Source organism: Pundamilia nyererei, unplaced genomic scaffold, assembly GCF_000239375.1.
Source record: "Pundamilia nyererei isolate P.nyererei 1_Seehausen unplaced genomic scaffold, PunNye1.0 scaffold00006, whole genome shotgun sequence".
NCBI lineage: Eukaryota > Metazoa > Chordata > Actinopteri > Cichliformes > Cichlidae > Pundamilia > Pundamilia nyererei.
Window position 1 is genome coordinate 5,221,923 of NW_005187407.1, and position 19,980 is coordinate 5,241,902.

Genomic DNA, 19,980 nt, shown 5'->3' on the forward strand with positions numbered 1-19,980 from the left:
GTCAATTACTGCCTGTTTTATTCTTTTGGTAATTAAACCCATTTACACATTAGTAACATTTTAATTCTACAGCACTTTTTTTTTTTTTTTTTTTTTGAGTTCTTAGCAGACCTCGAGGTTGGAGGGAGAGCATTCCAGAGCATAATTATGTTCATAGCTTGTTAATTTTAACAATAATCCTATCCATATTTTCACCACACTCTCACCCTTTCTCATCCACAGACACCTAAGTTTATCTTGGCTCAGTGTAAACACCTGACTCACTTTTTCTGAGTCATCACACAAAGGTTTATAGATGCAGAGATTTAGTTGTAGTCTTTGGAACCATAAGTGCAAACTCAAGTATTTCACTCTCACCCTCTAGCTGCTGAAACAATGTACCCTCGAGCACATTCCTTATGCATCTTCTTTGTCGAACTCTGTACGGCTTGTTCTTTGAAAACAGGGCTGACCACTTTCAGGTGGTTATCAGATCTTTGTCGTATTGCTCAGAGTTTTTTAATTGGTCGATCTAAATTTTCTGTTAACCAGCGCACGTCTTTTCAGAGCCTTACACTTTCCGCTCAGCCAGAGTGCATCTGGCTCGTGTGCTTGAGCTGCTGAGAGCATCTGGACCTCAGGATGCACTGAGAGAAGGACGCTCACCTAGCATACTGGAGGCACTGACACATACACAAATACCAGGTAAACACACACCCTGTGCATTTAGACAAATTGTAACACGTACACCAAAAATGGACTCTAACTCAGTCGAATCTCCCCCCAAATGTAGAAGCTAGCTTACAAAATGGAAAGGGCCTTAAGCGCTCTCTAAGCCACACAAAAACTGAATCAACCAGCCAGGATGGAGCGCCGCCTGACTACCTCCTCCCCGGTTCCTCGGAAAGACCGCTCATGGCCCTTCTCCCACATAGCTCCCAACCAGAGGTACACAAATAAATGGAATCTTTTTATTTGTTTCACCTAAACACACTCACTAACTCTGCATCACTTTATCCTCATCAGGCCCCCAGTTACCTGAAAGACCTGTCTCTCAGCTGCTGGAACCCTCCTCCAGGACACAGGAAGTTGCAGGGGGACTTCCTGTACATCACTGCAGTTACAATGGAGGGGCGACGCTGTGACATCACATCCTGTCCAAAAGGTTTTTTTCTAAATAGGTAAAGAAATTCATTTTATTTAATTAAACTGCTTTCTGTGGCGGTGAGGAAAAGCAACAGCAGGCTAATAATACACAACCCACAATCCTTATACTCGTGTTGTACTTTGGTTTATTGTGGCCTTTGACACAAGCAGTGATGAATATTTCATTGGTTATTATTAGTTCTGAACACTGACAGGAAAGACTTGATAGTTATAAAGAACCTCTACTGGGAACAAAGTTCAATGACATTGGAGAATTTATCAAAATCTGAAGGTTTACAGCAAGGGTCTGCTGTCACCTGACCTAATTTTCTCTGTACTGTGAGTGCATCATCATAAGATTGATGGCAATGTGGTTAGTGGGTACCTTTATTAATAACCTGAGGTATGCAGATGACGAGAATATCGCACACAGAATGATTGTTGAAGTTTTAAGAGAAGACAAAAGCTCACTATGTAAGAATGACAAGCAAGCAAAATTGTGTGGACACATTATAAGAAGAGGACTGGAATATGGTACCTTGGCCTGCATTTAGGAAGAATCTGAGAAAATGTACCTCTTTTGTTTTAAGAGAGTTGGGTGGCAGCAACAGGACTCAAAATGTGTGTCAGCGCCATGTTTCCCACTCTGTAGCATCCTCTAAACTCTGGAAACTGAGGAGGCCAGCTGCTGGACATTTGTGAGAGGAGTGTTGTCCCATTCTAGCTGCTCAACAGTCCTGGGTCACCTTTGTATATTTTAATTTCATGACACTCCAAATCTTTCAAGTTTTCAGTTGGTGAAAGAGCTCGACTGCAGCACCTGAACTCTGTAACTATGAAGGCATGTTGTTGTAGCCGATGCTATAAGTCTCTTTTGATGAGTAGATCATGAGATATTCAAAGTCTTCACAATTTTTATGTTGAGGAACATTATTCTGAAACTTTCCAGTTTGTAGATGAAGGTTTTTTGTTTTTCCCCACACTAGTGAAACTCGAGCCAACTTTATTTACACTCTCTTTATACCCAATCATGTTGCTGACCTGTAGCTAACCTAACTGGCTGCAAAATGTTCCTCCAGCTATTTCATTCTAGCATCACTTTTTTCTTTGGTCCCGACTCTTTCAGAATTGGATATGTACCTACTTGCATACTTTCTGGGCCAATGCACACAAAGAAAGAAACTGGAAAGGACTGCATCAAAGTTGGTTTAATCATATTCTCTCTCTGACATCTTTTGCAGGTCCACAGAGGATGTGTTTGATCCTCGTCCTGCACAGTCTTCTCCAGTTTGTCACTGTTTAACCGACTTACTTTGTCATATTAGTCCTGCTGTCAAACAAACTTTTACCACACTCAAAAACAGGTAACGACATTGTTCTTTATAAAGTGAGTACTGCAGCACTGAATATGCATCCCTTCCAGCCTTTCGATTGGCAAAAGAAATGTTCAGTAATGCTTTGAAAATAACCAACTGAATCGTATTTGGAGTAAAGCAGCTTTTTCCTCTTTTTAGGCCCCTGCAACCGCCAGTAGAGGTGATCACTACACCCTACCATACGCTCAGTTGGCTTGGTCCTCCATGCGCTACACGCACTCACAAAAACACCTTCACCAGACTGGGAGTAGATGATCAGGCAGAAACACAGGTTGTTTATAGCAGAAGACAGTTGTTTTCTGATGGTTGCTGGCAGCAGTTTGCTGTTGGCAGTGATCCTAATTACGCATGCCTTTGTTTATACGCAGCCTCCAGACTGGAACGAGGAGCTACAAGCAGCCAGAGATCTTCCTCAAGGAAGTCTGGAGGAGAGGCTGCAGAGAGACAAAGCAGTACTTCAGGTAAATATAGAAGCTCTCATTTAGCTTGATGTAATGGATTGTATTTGTCGGGTTTAGTTTTTTTTTTTTGGGGGGGGGGTTCATATACTCTTCATTCATTCGTTCCTTTTTGCTCAGGTGAACAGTGCATTTGTGAGTACTGTTATGCAAGGGGCCGAGACTGTGGTAGACGGTTTTGTTGAGCCAGTTAATGGAAACCCAGGGGACCCAGCTTTCCTGTGGGGTGGCCTTTTCATGAGCCAGGGGACAGCAAGTGCAGTGTTTGGTGGCGAAAGGGGTCGCAGGTAAGTGCAAACTCCCTAAAAATGACAAGACGACCTGATGCCCTTTGCTGCTTATGGGATGTACGTATATGATCCATCCCATGTTGTGTATGATAAAATGACTCTTGCATTGTAGTTGTGGTTTTATATTGGCACTGATTATTTTTATCCTCCTCCTTGTATTTGCAGGGCTGCTCAGAGGCTGGAGCTTAACGGTGTGCAGGCTTACAGTGACTTGGAGGGTCTGCAGGGGCTGCACACTATACCCACAGCCATTGTTGACTACAGAGGGGTTCGCCTGTCTGCCCAGGGTCTGGCCCCTGGCTTGGAGGGCTCTGAGCAGGACCAGGGAACTGCTCCTGCTTCAAGGTACACTCCCTGAAGCTGTTTAAGAATGTTTAGTGGTATTAAATTTTCACAGATTTTAATGCTACCTGTCTCACTCGACCTTCAGAGGTTTGCTGTATGGTGTAAATGCAGGACCACAAGAGTCTCCCCATCGTAGACAGCTACTAGAACTGTTGGCTCATGCAGCCAAGTCCCTTTCGCTGCAGAGACACGTTGTCCTAGCACCCAATGGTCACCAGGTGCCCCTGTTCACCTCGGTGGATGCGCAGGGACTGTTGGGAGCTGATGGGAGGTTCTACTTATTAGATGTTTTTAGAAGTTTCCCAGCTGATGCCAACTTCTGTCCAGAGGCACAGACTGAAAGCTGCACGGTGACTGGAGAAGAAGAGAGTAATGAGAATAAGAATGACTGTATAAAAGAAGGTTGGCCAGAGGATTATCATGCAAATACTGACCTTCCAAGGAGTTTTCCTCATGGCCTCTGCAGACTGAGACCAGAACTGATGCAGGCTTTCAGTCAACACAAGTGAGTAGTAAATCAGAAGATTTATTTTAAACTTTTAAGTTTTCACGAAGTTTAAGTTTCTCTTTTGTTTTTAAGACATTGCCAGTTCACTCAGCGTGTCAGAGAGTTGTTGGATGAAAATGGAGGATTTGAAGAATGTGCCACATCTGGTAAGAAGTGTTAGTAGTTCTTACTGAATGGACACTGAAATCATGGCTGTACTTCAGCACATTTTAAGTCAAGTTGTCATTTATTTCTTTTTCGCAGGTGACTCTCGAGCCACTGCTGCCGTCCGAGCTGCGTGTAAAGACGTGGGCTCAGTTAGTGACATCCTCTTTGAGATGCGCTTTAATCCAAATGTATTTTCTCCAGGTATGCAGACTAACTACACAAGTATGCTATAGCAGAGCTCTTATTAGAACTCATCATGACACGCTGCTTGTACAAATTTTAGGGGTAGCATTTCCTCCGGGGGAAAGCACATCAACAAAGCTGCAGGAACGGTTACTGAGGGAAGCGGCAGCTTTCATCATCACACACCAGATACCAGCTTTTGTAAGTCCAACCAGAGTTAATGTGCTCCAAATGGTGTCTTTTGAAAACAAACCTGTTCACTAGATGCCTGTTTGTGTCTGCAGTTGGAGGGTTGTTTGCACAACAGTGAGGCTCCAATGGACGGAGCTACTCTAAAAAATGCTCTACATCAGAGAGGCATCAACCTCCGGTACCTGGGCCATGTGGTCAAGGTTATTGCCCAGTCAGAACACAAGGAGCACCTGAGGCATATAATGGTTCGTTTAACTTTAAAAACAAAGCCTAATTCGGTCTTTATGGTGATGCTGCTTTCTTACATGCTCCTTCCTGTTTTCACCAGAGAACGGCCGTAGCTGAAATTTTTATTCGTTCAACAAGAAGGGTGTTCAACAGTTTCCTCCAGGTACTTATTTTTTTTATTTTTTATTTTTTTAAATGTTCCTTGATGAGAACTCCAATTAATCACCCATGTTTTCACACCTTGGGTTTTAAAAAGGCAGCAGGTGTGGTTTCCAAGGAATGAACTAAAGCCTCCATTCATGTCTCTGTAGGGCGTGGATGTGTCGAGTCTCTCCGCAGCCGTCAGTCACTTCCTTAGCTGCCTGTTGGTTCCCCACTTCCCGCCCACCTCTGTAGGAGAGGATACTAAGAAGAAGTCAAGACGGCGTGGCCGAGGGGCCGGGGCCTCTGAAAGCACACCCTGGAGCACACTCACGGGAGCCGAGCTGTGGAACCTGGTCTGCCAGGATGCTGCTGAAACCTACGTCTTTGATAGCCTGGGGTGAGGGCATGGCCTTTGTTCTCCACATGCATTTATTATCTAATAGTAGAGAATCAATTTGAGAACAACCTGTGTTTTTTGTGGAACAGCTCTGGGCCAAACTACCTGGTGGAGCACTATGGCCTGCAGAAGCTCTCCTTGCTGAGAGAGTTCTGTTTAAAGACTGGTGTACAGGTAACAGACATCTGGAAATATGAATGCAGTTTTAAATTTGTCAGTCCAAGGAGAGGATATGGATATTAATATGTACATTTAAGTTGCAAAATTAGCTTTTAAAAATCCTGTATATTAAAAGGGAAAGGCACTTTTTTTTTTTTTTTTAATCCTGTATCCACACTAGTTGAGACTGAGAGACTACTCTTTTGACAACCAAAACAAAGCTCCTATTGGTCCAGAGGACATCATCAACATCATCCCTGTTGTCAAGCACATTCACATGCCAACTGTGGATGCCTCTAAAGTATATCAAGCTGCACAGCTCTCCATTCAGAAGGGTAAGTCCAACAGCTGCAGACTATTCTCTATTTTCTTCCCCGCAGTGTGAATTTACTGAAAAATAAGCTGTGTGTTATGATTGCAGGTCTGCTGGATCAGGCCCATGAGCAGTTAAAAGAAGCGGTTTACCTGTATGGTAGAGCGTGTGACGATCTGCACCCTGAGGCTGGTTATTGCCACACCTTGCTGGCCAAGGTGGCGTACCTCCAGGGGAAAACTGCTGAGGTAGGCTGACTGATCAACGGTTTCTGTTAGCCACAAACATTAACACATAATAGAGGTGGAAATAATAGGACGGCTTTACTGGATCTTTGAAAAACAATTTATGCCACGTTTGAGAGAACACTGCAGCATTAGTTATAGCAGATGTACAAATTATTGGGCCACACATTTTAAATCTTTGAATTCAGGTGTGTAAACCAAGGCTGTCTGCCTTAACAAACGTCAGTGAAAGATTGGCTCATTCTAAAGAGCTTCCTGAATTTGAGCATGGTTCTGTAGTGGGAAGCCACTGCTGCACAAGTCAGTCTGTGAAATTTCTTCCCTCCTAAATATTCCACCATAAACTGTAAGTGGCATTATTGCAAAGTGGAAGCATTTAGTTAAGTTAGAGCAGGATCACAAAGGCTCTGACTCACCAATCGGTCTCTATAAAACATTAACATCTGCACAAACTGCATCAGGAGTTTCATGACACGGGTTTCTATGACTGAGCAGCTGCTGTATGTGTAAGGTGAAGGTGATCCTGTATTTTTGTTTGTTTCATCTGCATTGCATTACTCTCTTGGTTGATTGATGCAGACGTGTATGCACTGCTCCCTCCCTAAACTGTTCCTTTTAATATAGATGAAACTATCTATTTCTCATCTGACTTTCTTTCTCCTTAAGGCCCGCAGTGTCCAGCTGAAGGCAGTTGTCATCAGTGAGAGGGTGCTCGGCTTTGATCATCCAAACACGATTCAGCAATACGTGAGTACAGCTACACATTTGTATATTAGAGAATGTACTTTATCCAGTCATCGCAAAGTCACAGTTGCCATTGTTTTTGTATGTAGGCCCTCTTAGGTGTGTATGTGTATGCTGGAGGGGAGACCACCCTGGCACAGAAGTGTTTCCTCAGAGCTCGTCTGTTAATGCTTACAGTGCACGGAGAAGACCATCCATACACCGCAACACTGGATGTAGGTTTGATGGACTTGAGTCTGGAATGCTCAGAAGAAAAGCTTTTGACAATATAATGAAAAGTGACATGACTATATGAAAGTGCTAACATTTTCTTCTTGTAGAACTGCCTTGGGCTGGTGCTAGCAGAAGATCAGACAGGCCAGTTCCTAAAGAATGCTGTGAGACTTAACACTTCCTTCTTTGGCCCCACATGTCTACAGACTGCTCTAAAGTAAGATGTGATTTATACTCTTGATAATATTTTGAATAAAAAGTCAGTGAGATGTCTATTGTCTCTCCCCAAAACATGACCACTTTTCTCCCTGATTCTTGTCTGTGCAGTCAGCACTTGTTGGCCCAGTGGATGTGCACTAAGGGTGACTACAGAAATGCTATGACACATGAGAAAGAGGCCTTGACTGCCTTTACCTCTCTGGTCAGTAAAAGTTTGAGAGAGGAAGTAAAGTGGGTGACTGACTGTATTTGCATAGACTTAAATTTTTTCTTTTTTTTTTTCCTGCCCCCCTCTTTAGTTTGGAGAAGATCACCCACAAACACGCTGCAGCAAAGACTTCCTGTCCACCATAACCAAGCAAGCGGTAAAAGTTGAACGCACTCTCAGACAGGCAGGAGCTGAGTGCACAGAAGCAACTGTGGAGGTAGGTTCCTGAAAGCATATGCAACTCTCTTTCAAAGGAAAAAGTAAAGCATGCTAAACCCCATTGTTCTCCATTTCCCGCAGTGTCTCAGTCCAACACCCGACATTATTCTGGAGCAGATGGTTCTAGTTACGGGGATCAGGAATATTACACAGAGGTAAATATTCATAGTGGGATGGCATACCCAGTGTTACAGCAATATGACAATGCACGTCTCAAGCCTGGACCCAAAAATGGACTTTAGAAATGGTGTTTTAAATTCTAGTTGGATTGTATGTGGCTTATTTCAGTATTGGCATTTCTTATGTATAAACCCACTTATGACACGACTGTTTTCACAGTAATAGGTTCCAGGAGTATAAGCAGAAACATCTTGAGCTAAAGGCTGCAGTGGTGAAAGAGCTGGGACTAAAACTACCTAATGTCGCCTCAGTGGCTGTGACTGGAGGAGGGAAACATTCAGACCAAGAAAAGGGATGTGGGAAGGAACCAGAGGGTGGGGGAAACCCAGCAGAGGATGCAAGCAAGTGCCAACAGGACCAACAAGTAGAAGGATCTCTGGAGAGCACTGGGAAAGTTTCAGCTAATTGTCATGTGACTGAGCAAAACCAGCAAAAGGAGAAAACCAGTGCAGAAGGTGACAAAGCGGCCTCTGATGAGGTCAAAACGGTAAATGACGAGATGGAGTTGAGCTCAGGCGAAATAAATGGAAGGATGGACGTCCCTGCAAGCCCATCGGCCCTGAGAAGTGACGTGAGCTGGGCAGATGTTGTTTCAAAGTCCAGAGGCAAAGCTACAGCCGTAAATAGAGAAGGAGATGGCAGCACTGCCAATGGACCAGCTGAAGAATGATCACGAAGCCAACAAACAGTTGTAATAGTTTTCCAAAGTCACTGCTGTAAGATTAAAAAAAAAAAAAAACTCTTCCAGTATTTCCTGATGAAATTTGATCCAATGAACAAGAAGGACAGAATGACTATTACTTTATCCTGAAGATTTTACCTTAGTACTGACTCGGAGAGGGTTTAACCTTGTTTGTTTTTTGTTTTTTCAATAATAAAATTTTTACCTTGGTGTATTTAAAAAGAGTGCCTTCAGGTTTGTTTCTTAATGCACTTACATGACATGACTTTATATCATGTGAATTTTAAAACTCTAAACTCATCTGTAACTCAGGATGCATCTGTTCCAACGAACCAACCAAATTTAAAGTTCTATTTGTACACATGTGAGCTGAAGCACTGCAAGTTAGACTGTAAAATAAAAAGGGTTAGCTTTTATAAAATCTTACTACTCTATATAAAACTGAATCTGATTGGGCCAAACATAAGAAATACAACTTATTGTCTTTATATACTTAAATTACCAATGTGACTGTTCAACCCTATGAGAATTTCTATTAATGTGATTATAAATAAAATCTGTGGAGTTGATAAAAGTTGAATTTTTGTAACGTGCTAATGTGTGTTTGCTTGGTGGGGTGTGGAAATCTGTTTATGATTTGCGCTTTATGACATGTTATTTTGCTCGAAGCAGCCATCAGAAGATGGGCACACTGTGGTGTTTAAATAATGCCTAGTTTGCACTAAAGAGCCAAAGTGTCAAGAAAATCTCCCAAACAACACTACGAGCCTGAATTATAGATATAAGGCAGAACGGATCCATGCAAATCATTGCCTCAGTTTCCTGTTCTTAGCTGACAAGAGTGACAGCCGGTGTGGTCTTCTGCTGCTGAATCTCACCTGCTTCAACATTGTGTGTTCAGATATGCTCTTTTGCATACTTTGGTTGTATCGTGGCTAATTCAGGACCAGACACACAAAATGTTACAGTTCTATTAAAGAATTTGTTACGGCTGAATAAAGTCAGACATGAGCAGGATTTGTTCCAACAATTTTTAATTCTTGTGCTCTTCTTGAATAGATTGCATAGTCCACAGCTCAAAATAATCCTTGTTTTATAGTGGGCCTTCATATGTATGGAAGCCCGTTTCCGCCACTAAAAAAAAAAGGATCCATAACTCAAAATTTCGAGTTATTCTCTCGAAGTTTCGAGTTATTATCTCGAAGTTTCGAGTTAGCTCTGCCAATCAAAAATATACGTGAATGAGGTCGCTTTCTTGTTACCCGGAAGCATATGGCGCAGGACCGCGCACTCAAAAACGGATCCCAACAAATTAAAGTATGTTTGCTGATAGTAACACCATGTGATTCAGCTAATAACACAGGGATTTCATCATTTGTGAAGCCAGGCTTAAAACACTCAGCAATCTGTGCATTCACGACTGGATGTAATACCGGTAGCTTAGCTGTAGCATTTGTAGCTGAGGGCTTCAGCTTCCGGATAACATGGAAATGACGTCATTCACGTAGATTACTGATTGGCAGCGCTAACTCGAAATTTCGAGTTGCTTTTCTCAAAATTTTGAGTTAATATGTCGAAATTTCGAGAAAATAACTCAAAATTTCGAGAGAATAACTCGAAATTTTGAGTTATGGATCTTTTTTTTTTTTTTTTGTGGCGGAAACGGGCTTCCATACCTTCATGCCCAGCCCCTCAATTTGTCACTGTAAAGAAGCTGTTTTAGCTCTCCTCCATTTTATGCCAGCTTTCTTTTGATTGGCTTCTGCTGACAAACAGAGGGTTTGAACAGTAAGTGGGTGGGGCTTCTGTCCCATACATCTGGAACTGACCAAATTAAGGTTCTTTGATGGTCTAAGTTTAGGGCAGTCTGATGCCTGAGGTTCTAGCTCACTGGAAAACTCTGAAACTTGGTTGATGTTTAATATGAAAACCCATCATTGTCACCATATATAATTAAGTAAAAGTACAACAGGTCCATTTAAAAAAAACCAAAAAAAACAACTTGTCATATGAATGACAACAGTCAATAACAAATGTCCTATATCCATCTCCTGCCTCAGCTCTGAGTTTCCTTCAGTATAATCTCCAAATCAGGGCTGTGTGGGTACTGTGGTTCAGGTGACTCTGCCCAGGTAGACTGTGGGAGTCCATTAAGGCTGTTGGAAGGAAATGTGATGACTGCTGTGTCATTGAAGACGTCTATCAGATGAGATGGGCATGCAAGCTTTCTCTCCACACTAAAATCCACAGCCTTACTGATGTAGCTGTAGTCTCGCGTAAACTCTTTCTCGATCGTTCTGTTGGGGAAACAGACAGATGTCAACTTCATCTCCACTGCTTTTGCTTAAACGTTTACTCCATCGTCTACGTGTCGTCTCGTACAAACCTATCCCTCATCCCACTGAAGCTGTTTCCGATGATTATCATCAGAGGGAGACCCCGTGCACTCCAGTTCTTCCACAGAAGGTTGTTGTAGAGGGCTTTCCCACAATGCATCAGGTAAAAAAATGTGGGTTTTTCTACCAAACGTTTCCCCTCCTGAACAACACAGACACAGAGGATCACACACTGTTTGCACAGTCTACTCCCCTAAACAATTTTGTAGTCCCCATTTTCAATATAAAATGGATAATAAATAATATAGTTGACATTTGGAAGAACTGTAAAGTTTTATGTACTATATGACACAGTTCTCTTTAGTATATGTCTATTAACAGTGTTTCACTTAATTACCAGGACACAAGGGAGCAACAACTGACCTCATTTTCTGAGAGTACAGTCAGACCCAGGTCTCTCAAAACATCTCTCTCTCCAGAAGAGAAGACTGGATCATAGACTGAGCAGTCCTTTAGAGGAATCTGAAGACATTAACAGGGAGAGACAGAATGTGTATAACAAGCAGGGTCTAGTGTGAGTGTTTGTCATCTAACCGATGATGAAGCCTCCCCTGACCTGTCCTGCTTCCAGTAGAAGAAGCAACATGGCAAGCTGGTAGCGGGCTGAGACACAGGAGGCAAACGGACCGAGGCCATAACACACACACTCCAGCTGCTGGCATGTCCTGGGGATCCGCTCCGGCTGGTCCTCAGCGTCCTTGTCCGCTGGAGATTTGGAAAGAGATGCTGATGCCGCCACCAAGAGCTGCTCTAAAGGCAGAAACGCAATAACACACACAGCTGCAAGCCAGATGCTTGGTGGTAACCCCAACTTTCAAAGCAAAACCTACCCTTCCAATCGTGCCAAAACTCTTCGCATCTTAGTTCAGACCTGCAGAGGTAAAATAAAGGCAGAGTTATGGGACTGTGGTGAAGATGAGACGTCCGAGGTGTTGCTGCTGAGCTATACTTGAATTTCATACATGGTGTCTCTGATGCGTTTAACGGTTTTCCCGACGTCCAGCGACTCCTGGCCGCATGCTGCAGACACCTGAAGAGACTTTGAGCTCCTCGACGCACCTTTTCGTCGCCGAGCCACCTGCCACTCCCCTCCGGTGTCCGACATTTATGCTAACTTAGCACCAATATCCCTGCATATCATTTTTTTAAAAATCGTCCAATTATCAAAAGACAAAACGCATTTTTTTCCTTCAGTAGACAAGTGACCAACATATGGGAATATTTAGGGTGTAACACGCGTTTCCTCTTCCGGCGTTACGCCAAATTTGTAGTCCATCAAATAACATCCACCTGGTGGTGGTGTACGGTCATTAAATTACTATAGAAATAATGCACAGCTCGGTTGATTTAAAGAAACTGCGATATTTATTTTTATTTTTATTTTTAAATATACTATTACTATATATAATTATGTATATTATTGTAAAGCAAACTAGAAATTGCCCCGTTGTTTTTAGCTAATTTTGTTTATTAATTCATTCTCATATAGGACTTTGCAGTGTGGTTTTATGTACTTATTTAATATTTTATTTAACCAGTGTGTCCCAAATTACAGATCATGATTCACTTTTATAGTGAAGTCACTGCGACGTTTATCTTTAATAATTTTTAGGTATTCATGTTCAAACATTGCCTCAAATTACTACGAAATAAAATAAAATTCTGAAAGTGGGTAGGCACATTTTTTTCTAACTAAATAAATAAACAAATACATTTTGAAATGCATTTAATATATTTAACATATGAAGCTTTTTTTAAACTAATAGTATGATGTAATATGAATTTCTATTAACCTGGGGAAAAAACAAAACTGAGTTTTATATACCGTGTTTTTATTATTATTATTATTATTATTATTATTATTATTATTATTATTATTATTATTATTATTTACAACTGAAACGAACATTACTTCGCAAAGTCAATGAGATAAACGCATCTTTACCCTTTCTACGCCAACAGTCATTACTAAGAACCAACGAAATATTTTAGAGGGGTACAGAATTTGGTGTAACACCATTATACCGGAAGTACTTGTGTTTTCGTGCACTAAACGAAGGAGCGTTAGTGTGGATTTCTTCTCATCGTTTTTGAAAGAAAGCATGTCCAATTGATCTCCACGCCGACCTTTATATAACTGTTCAGGTGCGTTAGAGAACATGGTGTTTGCACTGCTCTCAACACTCGAGATTATTACGTATAGCAAGACATTCATGCTGTAGAGGGTAACTAACCTTAGCTATAGCTAGTTATCGTTAGCTTACATTACGTTTTCTCCACAGAGATGAATTTGTTCCGTGTCGTTAGTGTCAACTAGCAACCAAATATTTGAGATAGTGATGTGTATGTTTAAGACGCTTCTCTATAAAACAAAAATTTACTTTACATTTATACTGATCTAATTTTTGCGACACTGTTGCTGATCTGGAATCTGCAGCAATAGAGCCTCAAAGTGTGGACAGGCTGACAGATGAGGTCGGGTAGGATGTTCTCAGATAACGTTGCGGTCTGTAGTTAGAGTAGGGAGCAGGTGAAAGAGCCTGGACTGCTGGAGGTATGCTCTGGAGAACAGAGGACATGTGAGAGGATGAGAGAGAAATGGGTGTAAAAGTAACGACGAGGACGGAGAGTGGTTTGATATGGAATCCAAGATATTGAGCTGCCAGGCAGGAGGAAAAGAGGAAGACCACAGAAGAGATTCATAGAGGAAGTGAAGGAGGACATGTTGCTGTGCTAGAGGAGGATGTTAGGGACAGTGTTAGAGGATCTGCTGTGGCGACCTCTAAAGAGAACAGCTGGAATAAGAAAAATGTTATGTTTTATTATAATGTGTTTGATTTTGTTTTTCCCTGTGCTCTGAGCTACAACTCATTGCTTTAAACAGTAGATTGAGTTTGATCCGTTGCTATGGAGAGGGATGTATTTTATTATTCTGATCCCATGTCCAAGGGCTTTACCTAAACCTTTGCACAAGTAGAGCAAATTTATTTGAAATTACTTATGCAGAGTTTTTACATTTCTTTAAATTGTGATTTTGTTCATTATGATCTCCAGAGATGTCCATGTCACACCTATATGGGCGGAGAGATGAGGAGGAGGAGGGTGTTGAGGTTGAGAGCTTTGAGGTGACAGACTGGGACCTGGCCAACGAGTTCAACCCAGACCGCCACAGACACAGGCAGACCAAGGAACAGGCCACTTACGGCATCTGGGCTGACAGGGATTCAGACGAAGATGAGAGGCCCAGCTTTGGTGGCAAGAGGTGAGGCGTGGGTTTGTTTTTGCTGCTGCCCACAGCTTTAAAGTCTGCCATTAGTAGGAGACTGAGTTTGCTGTCTGTGTTTTCATTGCTAGATCTAAAGACTACACTGTCCCAGTGAACTTTGTGAGTGCTGGTCTGCGAAAGACAGCAGCAGAGGAGAAACAGCTGAAAGGGGAAGGAGGGTCTGATGACTCTGATGATGATGGTCCTGCAGCTCCTCCATCTTCTCGTGCACCCAAAAAACTCCAAATGGTAAATTTGGTTATGTGTGATTTGTTTGTGTGTACATTGCAGATAAATATCTCAAAGAAGTTTATAGGAACAATTATATGCTGAATTGTTTTGTTAGGGTAATTTCCGTGGGAATCAGTCACAGAGGTTTGCAGGTGGCATACAGTCTGGACATGGCATTGGCAGCTGGGAGAAACACACTAGGGGAATTGGGCAGAAACTACTGCAGAAAATGGGCTACCAACCAGGAAAAGGCCTGGGAAAGAATGCTCAAGGTAGGGTGGGAAAGGCTGAGAAGGCCACATTAATGAAGTATTTAAGAGTATTGTGTGTATTTCAGAGCTGATCTACTTTGTTTTTCCACACTCTCATTTGCTGCAGGTATTGTAAACCCTATTGAAGCAAAGGTTCGTAAGGGAAAGGGGGCAGTCGGAGCCTATGGAAATGAGCGAACCCAGCAGTCTCTCCAAGATTTTCCTGTGGTGGACTCTGATGAAGAGGAGGAAAAGGTACAGTGTGCACATAAATGTGCTTTTCCTTTTTCTATGTGTAAGCAGATGTTGAATCATTTGAGTCATTTTTTTACATTAATCTAAATTCGTGCTGATGCAGGAGTTCCAGAAGGAGCTGGGCCAGTGGCGTAAGGATCCTGCAGGGTCGGCAGGAAAGAAGAAACCGAAGTACTCCTACAGAACTGCAGATGAGCTCAGAGCTAAAGGCAAAGTGGCGGGGCGGGCTACAGCGGCATCTGCTGGGGAGCTAGCACAGGTCAAGGTATTAGTTCTTTTTTTCCCTTTCTCAGAGGTGTGTTATAAGGGCACTGTGGCTTGGCTGTATTTTTACAACAAACTTTAGCAGCTAAAGTTAATTGTAGTCAGTATTAGACTCTATAGGTGAAGTTGTTTGGTGTATCTATATAAGCACATGCACTCTGCTATTATTGTTTGTTTTTAACCTTTTTTTTACCCCATACCTGCCCCTGGTGCCTAGGTGATAGACATGACTGGAAGAGAGCAGAAGGTGTACTACAGTTACAGTCAGATATCCAACAAGCACAGTGTTCCTGATGAAGGTCCACCAAGCATGTCTACTCGGGATCAGAAGGGATCATGCTTTGTGCTCCCTGAGCTTGAACATAACCTTCAGCTGTTGATAGACCTTACAGAACAGGACATATTACAGGTATGAGGATACCAAAATTGTTTTTCCAAATATATTTGGCTATAACTAAGATAATGCCTCCTTATTAGATCAGCAAACTGGGGCTTCCTTTATAATTTAGCAGATTTTTACTATTTTTTTTTTTTAATCTCTTTCTTTTTTCATATAACCCCGGTATAGTCTGCCAGACGTCTGCAGCATGAAAAAGATGTTGTTGTTTCTCTGAGCCACGAGTCAAGAGCCTTGCAGAACAGACTGGATACGGAGCAAGATGCCATCCAGAGAATGGAAGCTGTGCTGGCATTAGTGGAGCGTTTTCCATCTGGGGAGACACCACCAGGGGAGGGTCCTACTCTGCAGGTGCATATAAAAAGAGAATGGACTGAGCACCTACACCTTTTTAGAATTTTGTATTGGGTGTAAAGTTTCAAAGCAGTCTTCTGTCAGAAAATCATTTAAAAAACGGAGAATAAAACAACATAAAAACATGTGCAAAAATTGTGAAACAGAGACAAAGTGAGAACAGGATGGAAACTGAGTGCTTGCTCAGTTTTCATGTAATCATTTTAGTAATTTTTGGTTCTTCTCTTTGTTCAGGAGTGTGCTCGCATCTTTGAGACCTTGCAAACAGATTATTATGAAGAATACAAGATGATGGGTTTAGCAGACCTTGCTGTAGCTGTTGTTCATCCGTTACTTAAAGAAAAACTTCATTTCTGGGACCCCCTGAAGGTACATTTTTGCGAGTATATCTTTTAAGATAACTGCATCCTTTTTACATGTTAATAATTCTCTACCACATTTTAATTATTATTTCAGGACAGCTCTTACTGTCTGGAAGATATTGGTCAGTGGAGAGCAATCCTTGAATCTCGGGATATGCACTCCAGTGGCCCAGATTCAAATATGGATCCTTATCACAGGTAAATTTGAACACACAAACATATATTAGGTTGTGCTTTGTGTATTTATGTGAATAAATGTTGGTTATATGTGATCTAGCCCTTTTTTTAAAACTACATGTGTCTGTAAAATGCGTGTGGTCTTTGTGTTTCAGACTCTTATGGGAAGTGTGGATCCCAGTGATGCGGACTTGCGTGTCAGGCTGGCAGCCTCGTATGGTCGGGCCGATGGTGGACTGTGTAGAAGTGTGGGCTCCTCTTTTGCCCCTGTGGATACTGGATCACCTGTTGGAGCAGCTGATCTTACCCAGATTACAGCGAGAGGCAAGTCACACACGCTGATAAAGAGAAATATTTTTGATTTGCTCCCATTATTTATGAGTGAAAAACTGTTTACTATATGCTATACTGACCTTATGCCTCCATCAGTATCAAAGGCAGTTTTGTCACATGTAAACCTCTCTCCTTGTTCCCTGTTTAACAGGTAGATAACTGGAACCCTTTAACTGACACGGTGCCTATCCACTCCTGGATCCACCCTTGGCTGCCTCTGCTCCAGTCACGTCTAGAGCCTCTTTATCCGCCAATTAGGAGCAAACTGTCCAACGCCTTGCAGCGCTGGCATCCCAGCGACGCCTCAGCTCGCCTCATCCTACAGCCGTGGAAAGATGTATTCACACCAGGTGCATGGGAGGCCTTCATGGTGAAAAACATCATCCCTAAACTAGGTATGTCTTCATCTGTGATGACGTCATGTGTGTGCTGGGAGGAAAATCGAAGGAGATGAGCCAACCTCTTATTAAAGTCAAGCCTTGCCTCATTAATTAGGTTTAGGCACAGGTGTAAGAAGTCAGAAGTACAGTTACCTATTTATTTGACTAGAGTGGATGTTTTAATTGTGACATTCAAAAGATGGGGATTTATAACATATACACTCAGTTTAGACCTGGTAAATACGATAAACAACTGAACAGAAGCTATAAATCGACAGGAAACTGCACCAGTGTGCCAAAGACATGAATGAAAATGAACCCCTCCACGTTTCCATTCTCAAGTAGCCCCACTGATATCTCTTCATGCAACTGCTGATCTTTCTCTCTGCAGCTTTGTGTCTGGAAGAGCTGGTTATCAACCCTCACCAGCAGCAGATGGAGCCATTTCACTGGGTCTTGGACTGGGAGGGCATGCTGTCCCCCTCTAGCCTCGTGTCACTGCTTGACAAAAACTTTTTCACGAAATGGTTACAGGTCAGTGAATTAAAATGTACTCAGAACTGAGCATTTTGGTGTTTCATATAATTGCTCTTTGGATTTTATACCTTTTGGGTTTTTTTTTTTTCTTTTTGTGGATTATAGGTCCTGTGTTCATGGCTGAGCAACAGTCCCAACTATGAGGAAATCACAAAGTGGTACCTCGGCTGGAAAAGCATGTTTAGTGACGTCTTGTTGGCCCAGCCCCTCATTAAAGAGAAATTCAATGAGGCTTTGGACATCATGAACCGTGCGGTCTCCTCAGGCATAGGTTCGTACTCCACAGTCTGAAGATGTATAATAAACACACAAAAATGAGTATTACTCAAAGTATAACTTTCTTTTTTTCGTGTAATTTCAGGCGGTTATATGCAACCTGGAGCGAGGGAGAACATTGCATATCTCACACAGACAGAGAGACGCAAGGACTTCCAGTATGAAGCCATGCAGGAGCGCAGGGACGCCGAGAGCGTGGCCCACAGAGGGATCAGCGCCGGTGTGCCGACTAACTTTAAGGATCTCATCCAGGCCAAGGCAGAGGAGAACAACATCGTTTTCATGCCCTTAGTGGCTAAACGACATGAAGGAAAACAGCTGTACACATTTGGGCGTATTGTTATCTACATAGATCGAGGGGTGGTGTTTGTGCAAGGAGAGAAGACTTGGGTACCCACATCTCTGCAGAGTCTGATCGATATGGCAAAGTGAGCGTGGACTGACATATTTATGTCTGACAACTATAAGGAAAACAGGAAATATTTTTTGTTTTTAAGTAACTTCTCTAGCATATGTCTCTTTCTCTAAGAGGTCAGAATTGTGAATAAATAACTTTTGAATGCATGCTGACTCTCTTTATTGCTCAAAAATGAATTTTAAATACTGTACTTGTACAGTGAAAAGTACATATGTTTTCACATATTGCACATTTTTATACAAAAGCTGGTTAACGGTCACGGTGTTTATAATGTTCTCTTGATACACATACAAAAACAGTACTTATCTTCAATGTTTCTATTGTAACATCAGCAGTTAAGTAATTGGAGTACATTTTTGGTGTTGTTCATTTTTCTTTTTGTCTGTGACAGCGTATTGGTCTGTGTGGAGGTGACCATTTATACCCACAGGTTAATTGGCTTTACGAGAGGCAAAAGACCTACAAGTCTCACAAGAAAAGTGTCTCCTAAAAGAAATCCCTGCTGAACCTTAACGGACTGAAAAGCAGCTGAGCTGATCATAGTTTTCAACATTTAATCGTTTTAATAGAAAAAAGGAATGACTTGAAAAATAAGACTTGCACAAAAATAGCGTTAGCTTTTATTTATGTGCATAAGAACAAACAAACTTGCAGCATATTCGTCCATGATATGATTGTTAGCAAACCCTTAACTTGCAGTTTTAAGGTTAAGTTTTTAGAGTAGCTTTAAGCATTATTCAACAGATTGAAACCCTATTTGTGAACATTAACAATGCGATACAAACGATAACAGGAAGGTGGCACTACAGTTGCTGCTGCTTCCGCCTGTTTGAGGTGTTTTGGTACATCAGGGCTTCCGTTGGAAGTGGGCGCTTTGCGGTGTGAGCTGCAAGTTAGTTCATTTGTTCGTGATTAACGGTTTTGCACCAAGAAGGTATGTGAATATTTATATATACATATATAGTTGAACATAGCCTGTGGTTTATTTAACATCTAACATGTTTAATGTGGTTTAATGAGCCGCAAAACTAACGATTGCTATCCAATGAACTACCGTAGCACATTGCTAACATTAGCCAGCTTGCTAACAGAAAGGTATTCACGGCTTTTAAGGTCATATTTTCCATTGTTATCCAGCTACTCATGTCGTCGGACGCCCTGAAAAAACGAAAGTCCAAGGTTCTCCGCAACGAAGGAGGAACCCCGGAGATGAAGCGGGGTCGAGCAGATGCGGACCAACAGGTAAAGTTGAGGAGAAGATACACGACTCCTCGATCACCTGTGTCTAGAGCTGGGCAATATAAGATTTTTTCATATCACGATATGTTTTTTTCATTTCAGGCGATAACTATATCTATCACGATATAAGCCAAATAACTATGTAAGATTTAAATGTGCCGTTGCTCACAAATAAAATGTGAAATAATCAGCAGCTTGTTTTTATTTAAATATTTATTTCCCATAATAAGTTCAACAGGGTAGATGTACTTAAGGAACATGAGACTTTTT

At 41.9% G+C, this 19,980-nt stretch overlaps 4 protein-coding genes across 6 annotated transcripts in view; 3 read left to right on the plus strand and 1 right to left on the minus strand.

The window, feature by feature from the left end:
* Positions 1-8,857, plus strand: part of LOC102207735 (clustered mitochondria protein homolog) — an 11,797-nt gene extending 2,940 nt beyond the window's left edge. Inside the window, exons 4-28 of the mRNA XM_005722247.1 lie at positions 547-684; positions 773-927; positions 1,006-1,160; positions 2,367-2,489; positions 2,640-2,772; positions 2,870-2,962; positions 3,080-3,246; positions 3,415-3,594; positions 3,680-4,099; positions 4,175-4,248; positions 4,346-4,450; positions 4,533-4,633; positions 4,717-4,869; positions 4,953-5,015; positions 5,164-5,393; positions 5,483-5,567; positions 5,734-5,887; positions 5,974-6,113; positions 6,777-6,857; positions 6,944-7,069; positions 7,175-7,284; positions 7,395-7,488; positions 7,586-7,711; positions 7,795-7,868; positions 8,053-8,857. Of these exons, the coding sequence (XP_005722304.1) occupies positions 547-684; positions 773-927; positions 1,006-1,160; positions 2,367-2,489; positions 2,640-2,772; positions 2,870-2,962; positions 3,080-3,246; positions 3,415-3,594; positions 3,680-4,099; positions 4,175-4,248; positions 4,346-4,450; positions 4,533-4,633; positions 4,717-4,869; positions 4,953-5,015; positions 5,164-5,393; positions 5,483-5,567; positions 5,734-5,887; positions 5,974-6,113; positions 6,777-6,857; positions 6,944-7,069; positions 7,175-7,284; positions 7,395-7,488; positions 7,586-7,711; positions 7,795-7,868; positions 8,053-8,563 (3,791 nt within the window). The 3' untranslated portion in view covers positions 8,564-8,857. The remainder of the gene's footprint in view (positions 1-546; positions 685-772; positions 928-1,005; positions 1,161-2,366; positions 2,490-2,639; positions 2,773-2,869; positions 2,963-3,079; positions 3,247-3,414; positions 3,595-3,679; positions 4,100-4,174; positions 4,249-4,345; positions 4,451-4,532; positions 4,634-4,716; positions 4,870-4,952; positions 5,016-5,163; positions 5,394-5,482; positions 5,568-5,733; positions 5,888-5,973; positions 6,114-6,776; positions 6,858-6,943; positions 7,070-7,174; positions 7,285-7,394; positions 7,489-7,585; positions 7,712-7,794; positions 7,869-8,052) is intronic.
* Positions 8,858-9,583: 726 nt separating this feature from the next.
* Positions 9,584-12,201, minus strand: srrd (SRR1 domain containing). Of its 2 annotated transcripts, none has more exons than XM_005722249.1 (7): positions 11,934-12,201; positions 11,802-11,842; positions 11,528-11,676; positions 11,335-11,433; positions 10,962-11,113; positions 10,252-10,872; positions 9,584-9,679 (listed from the first exon to the last, which is right to left on the minus strand). In XM_005722249.1, the coding sequence occupies exons 1-6, from the start codon at positions 12,074-12,076 to the stop codon at positions 10,632-10,634; spliced, it is 825 nt and encodes a 274-aa protein (XP_005722306.1). In that variant the 5' UTR covers positions 12,077-12,201; the 3' UTR covers positions 9,584-9,679; positions 10,252-10,631. The 2 variants fall into 2 exon arrangements, with proteins under 2 accessions (XP_005722306.1, XP_005722305.1); XM_005722248.1 differs by having other exon boundaries at positions 11,528-11,721.
* A 781-nt stretch (positions 12,202-12,982) lies between these two features.
* tfip11 (tuftelin interacting protein 11) lies at positions 12,983-18,611 on the plus strand. 2 transcript variants are annotated; one of them, XM_005722250.1, is made up of 15 exons: positions 12,983-13,116; positions 14,026-14,233; positions 14,326-14,485; positions 14,583-14,739; positions 14,846-14,973; positions 15,077-15,238; positions 15,455-15,646; positions 15,806-15,985; positions 16,223-16,357; positions 16,445-16,548; positions 16,683-16,851; positions 17,012-17,255; positions 17,632-17,774; positions 17,883-18,048; positions 18,139-18,611. In XM_005722250.1, exons 2-15 carry the CDS (start codon positions 14,028-14,030, stop codon positions 18,483-18,485), a joined length of 2,493 nt encoding a protein of 830 aa, XP_005722307.1. In that variant the 5' UTR covers positions 12,983-13,116; positions 14,026-14,027; the 3' UTR covers positions 18,486-18,611. The 2 variants fall into 2 exon arrangements, with proteins under 2 accessions (XP_005722307.1, XP_005722308.1); XM_005722251.1 differs by lacking the exon at positions 12,983-13,116 and adding an exon at positions 13,136-13,196.
* Positions 18,612-19,275: 664 nt separating this feature from the next.
* Positions 19,276-19,980, plus strand: part of thoc5 (THO complex 5) — an 8,959-nt gene continuing 8,254 nt past the window's right edge. Inside the window, exons 1-2 of the mRNA XM_005722252.1 lie at positions 19,276-19,405; positions 19,609-19,713. Coding sequence (XP_005722309.1) covers positions 19,615-19,713 — 99 coding nt within the window. The 5' untranslated portion in view covers positions 19,276-19,405; positions 19,609-19,614. The remainder of the gene's footprint in view (positions 19,406-19,608; positions 19,714-19,980) is intronic.

What these genes read in the sequence shown, in the direction of transcription:
- srrd (XM_005722248.1), bottom strand. Translation starts at nt 12,076, where the DNA reads ATGTCGGACACCGGAGGGGAGTGGCAGGTGGCTCGGCGACGAAAAGGT. An exon ending in TTCTACTGGAAGCAGGACAG is followed by an intron (nt 11,434 to 11,527) that starts GTCAGGGGAGGC and finishes TAATGTCTTCAG; the next exon opens with ATTCCTCTAAAGGACTGCTC. An exon ending in CTGTACTCTCAGAAAATGAG is followed by an intron (nt 11,114 to 11,334) that starts GTCAGTTGTTGC and finishes TGTGTTGTTCAG; the next exon opens with GAGGGGAAACGTTTGGTAGA.
- tfip11 (XM_005722250.1), top strand. Translation starts at nt 14,028, where the DNA reads ATGTCCATGTCACACCTATATGGGCGGAGAGATGAGGAGGAGGAGGGT. An exon ending in CCCAGCTTTGGTGGCAAGAG is followed by an intron (nt 14,234 to 14,325) that starts GTGAGGCGTGGG and finishes TTTCATTGCTAG; the next exon opens with ATCTAAAGACTACACTGTCC. An exon ending in AAACATCATCCCTAAACTAG is followed by an intron (nt 17,256 to 17,631) that starts GTATGTCTTCAT and finishes TTCTCTCTGCAG; the next exon opens with CTTTGTGTCTGGAAGAGCTG.